Raw genomic sequence first — 7,105 nt, 5'->3', positions numbered from 1 at the left:
TGCAAAGTCAACAGACGTCCACAGATTCAAGATGAAGGACCCGCTCAGTGGCTGCACTGTGAGTGTCTCGCCATTTCCCTCTCTCTCTCTACCTCACTGTATTTTAAAATAAGCCTCTTTCACTGCTGCTCAGTCATAGTCTGGTCATGAAAAGGTTAAGAGCATAAGTGTTAAGCTCAAAGTTACAATGGCACAGCTGGACGCTGAAGCACTCAATTCAATGTAAATGGGTTCTCTTAAAATGACTATTTAAAGTGAAACAAGTGACTATTTAAAGACAAACCGCCTGATTATTGTAATATGTGTTTTGTAGTACAACTCGCTGTACCAGGACCTGAAGAGGTTTTCCAAGAATGGAGAATATTTCTGCAAAGAACTCATGACAGTCTTTCAGCAAAGGTGCCTTGTCATTTACTTTTCTTGGAGGTCACTATCCCAGAGATAGTCAATGTTTTAACAAGATTGGCCAAAGCTATTTGGTTTGAGAGGACATGGCCAAATGAAACCAAAAAGCCTGAAATGGTTTGTATTGTACTTTGAGGCCATAAACACCAGATGTGCCTTCAGTGATCAATTCAAGTTATTCTTTCACTCACTACATGGCGAATGGAAGGTTACCACAAAAAGTAATAGCCTACTTCACAACTTCCCCTTGAATCTTGACGCACATTCTGTCGCATCTTAACCTCAGCACTGCAGAGGAGCCATCTGGCTACAAGGTTAAATAGAACAACCACCGGGTAACAGTGTTGTTTAGTTTGCAGGCGCTATGCAAATGATCCTGCGCACGCGGCCTCTGAATTAGTTTGTGATGGGCCTGATAGAGAGAACAGATATTTTGAAAGACATTGCTGAGTCATAAAACCTGTTGTGTGTATGTGTGCCCAAGGGTCTTGTGAAAATCATTACTTGAGACTTGCCTTTGTTTATACAGTGATGTAATGTGGCCCTTTTGAATGTGACGTGTTACTTTAATTGCAGGTCTGAGTTGGAGATTAACTATGCAAAAGGAATGCAGAAACTTGCTGGCAAGCTCATCAGAGCCTCTAAGGAGATGTCCAGCAATAGGTAACTACTCAGTCCCACAATGGAGCTTACAAACACAAAGAGTAACTTCTCTAATCCCTCGGGGTTTGATGCAAGAGTGAAAATCCATTCCAATTGCTTTTATGATGGATAAATGATCGTTTCTTTTTTTCTAAGCACAACATACCATGCGTGGTCTCAAGTCTCCAATGAAATGTTCTCCACTGCAGACATACATAGGTAAGTCTTTACTTTTCAGACTCTCAGTGTTTGCTTTTGTAATTTTTGTAACAGACTATTTGAGTGTTGTTTCCACAGAACTCTGGGCAATGCTCTTCAGCAAGACGCTATTCTGGAGATTCGCCAGATTCTTGATGAGCACACCAAAAGGAAGAGGCCAGTGTGTAATTCAGTTGTACTTTCTTCTGACTATTTGTTCTGCTAACCGCAAGGTTACACACATGGGTCTCTTACTACAATTCCTTTTAATGCAGCTTGACGGTGCCATAGATAAAACTGGGAAACTTGTCATCACAAACTGGAATGAACAACTAAAAGTTAGTACATTGTCTGTAGCCTCTATTTAAGGTTAGAATATGTTTACCCGAACATGTACAGCTACTTTCTGATCTATGACACGCATCTGTATTAGTAATCTCTTCATCTTCTCTAAGAGCACCTTGTTTCCTGATACTTCCTGATAACACATTTATGTCACATCCTCACAGGTGAAAAAGAAACTGACGGCTCTAACGCGGGAGCATGAGGCCCTGTTCAGCTTTGTGGAGAACAATAAACAGATCTGCACAGAGAAGGAAAAGCAAAAGGTTTTTTGGCTCTAAGTCACTGTTCTAGTCCAAGTTTGACAAAATGGTTGGTTTTCAGCTGCATAATCAGTTTGTAGTTTGATCCCTGAGTGATGGTGTTTTCATCTGCCAGATGCTCAACAGACTGACAAAATCAGCAGAGCTACAGGCCAAGGTTGATGAGGAGTACTTTAACATCAACATGGAGGGCCACCAGATGCGCCTGAAATGGGAGAACACACTTAAGAACTGCTACCAGGTCAGTGGACAAATTGCACACACTTTAGAGTTATTGAGATTAATCATACTTAGTCTTAACATTATACCCAGAGCTAATAGTTCCATTGGGATAAAATATCAAACTATTTCTCTGTTTATTATAGATAATTCAGGAGCTTGAGAAACAACGGATAGAAATTCTCTGCAACATCTTAAACAAGTATGGCCTGTACATGTCCAGCTTTGGACAGACTCTCCTGCATGTGAGAATTTCTGATGTCTCTTGAATCCGAAGCCTTTTTGGAAATCCATACTCTGACAGGAAGTGAATGTTATAGCAATGTCCTTTCCTTTACAGTGTCAAAAGCAAATCGAGCAAACTGTCAGGACCGTGGACATGGACAAGGACCTGCAGAGCTTGGTGGACCAAACAAGCGTTACTGCAGAGGACAACAAAGCCGAGTTTTTAATGGCCGACTATTTTGTGAGGCCCCTTGTCCAAATGTCTGCTCAGTGAAAAGTTCAGGAAACAGACTGTTTTGTTTATTCCTGAAGAAAAAGGAACATTCCTAGACTAGGCTATCTGGGTGATTTGTGCAGAACTGTAAACGCAACTCATAAAAAGCTGCATAAAAAGGGGAGAGAAGACGAATATTGTCATAGTGTCTGTTGAAGGTCACAGCTTTGAATTCAAGCCAGATAACTTGCAGTTACAGTATGTTTATGTTCTACACAAATATGTGCTCTTTCCTTTCAGACCGTAGAGAACACATTTGTGTACACAATCCAATGCCAAACATTAGTAGGGGGTAGACAGAGTATTCAGATGTAGCATACTGTCATCATATCTGTTAATGAACAGTTGTGTCTAATCCTGTTCTCTCACGTGTTGATTAGGAGGAGGATAGCAAGACTGTGATGGGACGAGAGAGACGTAAAGAGGCATTAAAGAACAAACTGCAACGACTAGAGGACTATGTTGCAAAAACAAAGAAAGACCATGAAGGCAAGTCCAAACAGATGGAAGACATGCTTGCCTCTCAAAGGTGTTGTAGCATCATCAATGAAAATGTTGTAATATGTATTTTAGCTCTGGAGAAAATGCTGAACACATACAATGAGAACCCATCATTCTCAAACAAGAAAAACATGGAAGAAACAGAGCAGCTACTTGATGAAGTACGATTAATCAGTATTCCTGTATTACAAGCTGAATTTAGTAATTACTGTTCAGTTACTTATTACCTGTTGCATAACCTGTTTTAATCATCTCTTTGAAGATCACATTGAAACTGGACCTTTTAGTAGCGACACACTGCAAGCTCTCTGTAACAGTGGCTGAAATAGAGGGAAAACCCAAAACACTGCACAGATTCAGCGACAGCATCACTAAATGGAAGGATAAGGTAAGAATACTTCAATCATGACTTTGGTTAACCAGTAATGACCACAAAATGTCAACCACTTCAGCTGAGTGGAAAAAAGAATGTCTACTATTGTGTCGTTTGCGCACCCATAGGACTGTGAGCACAGCATTGTGAAGCTGTCTCGTCCTGTGAGGATCAAAACCACATCACTTCGTTCACGACAGTCTCTGAGAAGATCCATCATTTATAAGGGTCCTGCTAAAAGCTCACCACCACAGGAGTCACAGTCTGCCTCTGACCAGACCGAGGCAGAATCCAACACCCCAACTCAGGAGAGTGGACTTCAGCCCAGCAGGGAACTCAATGGAAACAGTAAATCAGATGAGAATACACAGCTTTCCATGTGTCATAATAAAGTAGTATTTTATACTGTATTTAACTATACTGTGATCCTTATTCACTGTGTGCATATGTACGGTAATGTTGTCTAGAGATCTGTAAATACTTACACTTCAATGTGTCTGTAGAGGATCCCTATCTATAAGATCAGAATGACTTTTCCAGCACTTTGACCTTGCAGCATTGATTATTTTATTCCCAGGAGAAGCTCAGAGTCTGGGTCAATGCAGGGCTCTCTATGACTTCACCTCAGATAGAGAAGATGAGCTGAACATGAAGGAAGGTAAACATGTTGGATGAACATTGCTTCTCACACCTATATCACAGTCACCTTGTACTATTTTAATGATGTGTGTGTTTTGTTCCTAGGGGATCTCCTTGACATTTTTGAGAAAGATGACAACGGCTGGTGGTATGGGGCTCTAAATGGACAGAGAGGTCATTTCCCAGCAACTTATGTGGAAGAGCTTCCTGTGTTAAATGATGGCATGTCTTCTGAAGCTTAGGGCAGGGACAAAAGGATGGAGACTTTATTGTACAAATGTCATGTCGTGTCTAGAATACAGCATCATACTAAATAAAAGGAAAAATAGATTAATTACCTCAATGAAATGAAATGGCAACTTCAACTTGACAGAGAATAAGACAAGTTTCAACCCTACTGAATGATTAACCAAAATGATCTTATAATCATAACAAAATAATGTTCTTGCTATGTTGAGTTATTTAAACCTAATGGAAATGAAAGACTTGTTTAGAAAGCTGGCAATAGCCCAATATTTAAAAGCAGTTCTTTTTTCGTAGATGTACTTAATAGTATTTCAGTGTGAAGACATTGTTTTAATGCCAATTTTCATGTGTCAGTATTAAACATTTTCTTTTAAAAAAAATATGAAACCTGTCTATTTGTTTAAGAAGGTTTCATTAATGAATGTGAACATTAATTTGTTTACTGGTAGGTGAAAAGGTAGTTCAGCAATTTTAGGTCAGCACACCTCGCTGGATGATACTTCTGTGATTCATTTCTCTGGGATCAGAGCTTTAAATTCTTTCCTGACGTTGGCGAGAAATGCAGAGAAGTTGTTGGTCTCCTTCAGCCTCTGCTCCAGCTGAGGCATACACTCCAGGGGTGGACTGCAGGACTCAACTGAGATGGTGCGCGCACATGCACACACACACACACACACACACACACACACACACACACACACACACAAACACCCATTAGAATTTTACCAGACTTGAAAACATGCCCGTCACATTGAACTGCAAACTTTCTTTGAGTTAAAATGTGGTGATGCTCTAATGGCTGCGTTCACATGTATTCATTAACAAGTAAGAAAATGTGACATCATGGTTAGTGTACATACTCTGGTACGCCCCCTCTTCGTTAATCTGCAGCATGAAAGTGTAGGCGCTTTCTGGATCACTGTGGTCCAAGTTTCTGAAGACAAACTGCAGCTTCTCACCTAGACACAACACACGTGTGAATGCATTTGGGTGCAAATAGAGACACATTGTGCCAAGGGATTACTGTTGTTGGTGCATTTTTACCTTGAATCTTCCTGATCTCCACTTTCAAACAATCCTGGAACACCTGTTTCATCTTGTGTAGGTTTTTCAGTCTGTCTTTGTTGGCTTTGTTTTGTGCAACAATCACTTAAAAGGTAAATAGGAGACAAAACATGCTTTGGAAGTTAGTCGAGATAGTTTTATAGAAGTTGTATAGCACATCGCCAAGTCAATGCCACATTCATTTTGTGATAGACATAATGCTTACAATCTTTGTGCTTTGATTGCTCTTTCTTCAACCTGTCAATCTTCTGTAGAAGGCTCTCCTTGATCAGGATCTTCTCCTCAGTCTCAGAAATTACTTCTGGCAACTCCCTACTCTTCTCCTTGAGAATGGCACTCCTTTGAGCTAAATCTTCATGGGCCAAAGAGGTAAAGCAATAACTCGATTCATATTGTCAGATTACTGGATTCACAGTGTTAAATGAACTAATTACAACAAATTATAAAAGCTACAAATCATAAAAGCATTTCAAACTTACTTTTTTCGTACACCTCAATAGTTTCGAACAGCGTTTCATCCTTGCATTTCTTCAAGCACGACTCTGTGAAAGTATTTTTATTGAGTCAATCTGTCGCATTGACTTGGTGCAGATAATACACATAACTTGCTGTTGTAGGTAAATGGGGAAAAAACTAGATGCTACATACCAAAACCAGCTTTTACAGACTGTCTGTGTGAGTAGTGCAGGTCTGTCTCGGTATCAACCATTCCAACAACCTGAGAAATCAGCTTGGTGCGGATCTCTTCCAGCATATTAGTGAAACACTCCACAGCATCTGCATCATTTATGGATGCCATATCTGCGATAAACAAAATAGCATGGCTTATCCACAAGAGGACAACAAGGGATTACAGATATTTCGATAGGTTAAGAACATAAATAGGTCAGTGCTTAAAGCTAACTCACAACAACAAATCAGTCTGAATATAGTGACTTTGATTACTGCACGGCTACTTGGCTTTGTGAACGTTTAGCTAAATCGTTTAGCTGACCATCCATTACATAGACTACACTACAGTATATGATCCATTAGGCTAATATTAGCGACCGTTTACACGTATCTTTCATTTCATTTGCTTCGTAATAACATTTTATGGATTAGAAAACAATCTGTTTCTGGCAACACATAAACATGTGAACTCTAAGCAATTTGTTTACTTTGAGGTTAGGCATCCTTACAGCTAAAATATCTTGCTCGCTAACTGCTAGCTAGTTAACGCTAGCTGACAGAAAAGTGTTGGATTCGCAGTTACGTTGTCTACTAAATCTAATATATTACTGGTTGTGATATTAACAGTAACAGAAATATGATATTACCTTTACGAAAAGTTTCCCAAAAAGGTTTATAATGCCAAGTTAACGGGGAGACAAAATTTTAAAAACTCGCGCTTAGAGAAAAAACCCCACATAAACGGAAATGACGTTTCAGGTGGATCCATGTTTTATTTCTTCTTCTTCTTCTTCTTCTTGTTTTTATGGCGGTTGGCAAACAACGTCTGGTTGCATTACCGCCACCTTCTGAAATGGAGTGTGGGTCTGAATAAATTATTTCCCTACACTTAAATTATCTTTATTAAACCTGTTCTTCTAAAAAAGGAAAATAAAAACCCAAAACAAAAATCACCAGAATTCCTTAGCAAAATATCCCTTACTTTCAAAGGTATCTCTTCATCTTCTAGCTGCTGGATTAACTGTTGTCTCTCATTACTAT

At 39.5% G+C, this 7,105-nt stretch overlaps 2 protein-coding genes across 2 annotated transcripts; one reads left to right on the top strand and one right to left on the bottom strand.

The window, feature by feature from the left end:
- Positions 1-274: 274 nt before the first annotated feature.
- On the top strand, positions 275-4,332 carry nostrin (nitric oxide synthase trafficking). Its single transcript, XM_076263501.1, has 14 exons — positions 275-399; positions 982-1,068; positions 1,204-1,266; positions 1,345-1,426; positions 1,521-1,583; positions 1,755-1,853; positions 1,966-2,091; positions 2,216-2,314; positions 2,410-2,535; positions 2,949-3,230; positions 3,332-3,457; positions 3,571-3,790; positions 4,020-4,100; positions 4,187-4,332. Exons 1-14 carry the CDS (start codon positions 380-382, stop codon positions 4,321-4,323), a joined length of 1,611 nt encoding a protein of 536 aa, XP_076119616.1. The 5' UTR covers positions 275-379; the 3' UTR covers positions 4,324-4,332.
- On the bottom strand, positions 4,325-6,819 carry spc25 (SPC25 component of NDC80 kinetochore complex). The gene is made up of 7 exons (XM_076263502.1): positions 6,712-6,819; positions 6,041-6,193; positions 5,872-5,934; positions 5,598-5,744; positions 5,372-5,476; positions 5,188-5,286; positions 4,325-4,964 (listed from the first exon to the last, which is right to left on the bottom strand). The coding sequence occupies exons 2-7, from the start codon at positions 6,189-6,191 to the stop codon at positions 4,837-4,839; spliced, it is 693 nt and encodes a 230-aa protein (XP_076119617.1). The 5' UTR covers positions 6,192-6,193; positions 6,712-6,819; the 3' UTR covers positions 4,325-4,836.
- Between the last annotated feature and the right edge of the window lie 286 nt (positions 6,820-7,105).

This window comes from Alosa pseudoharengus, unplaced genomic scaffold (assembly GCF_046254945.1).
Source record: "Alosa pseudoharengus isolate Yale_2024_CS ecotype anadromous, Long Island Sound unplaced genomic scaffold, YU_APseudo_1.1 YU_APseudo_1.1_scf_3, whole genome shotgun sequence".
NCBI lineage: Eukaryota > Metazoa > Chordata > Actinopteri > Clupeiformes > Clupeidae > Alosa > Alosa pseudoharengus.
This window is presented reverse-complemented; position numbering and strand designations above follow the sequence as displayed.

Excerpts from the sequence above, each read along its gene's own strand:
- nostrin (XM_076263501.1), top strand. The coding sequence starts at position 380 with ATGACAGTCTTTCAGCAAAG. Across the intron at positions 1,584-1,754 it reads ACTGGAATGAACAACTAAAA|GTGAAAAAGAAACTGACGGC; the intron begins GTTAGTACATTG and ends ACATCCTCACAG. Across the intron at positions 2,092-2,215 it reads CACTTAAGAACTGCTACCAG|ATAATTCAGGAGCTTGAGAA; the intron begins GTCAGTGGACAA and ends TGTTTATTATAG.
- spc25 (XM_076263502.1), bottom strand. The coding sequence starts at position 6,191 with ATGGCATCCATAAATGATGCAGATGCTGTGGAGTGTTTCACTAATATG. Across the intron at positions 5,477-5,597 it reads GCAATCAAAGCACAAAGATT|TGATTGTTGCACAAAACAAA; the intron begins GTAAGCATTATG and ends TTACCTTTTAAG. Across the intron at positions 4,965-5,187 it reads CGAAGAGGGGGCGTACCAGA|TTGAGTCCTGCAGTCCACCC; the intron begins GTATGTACACTA and ends GCACCATCTCAG.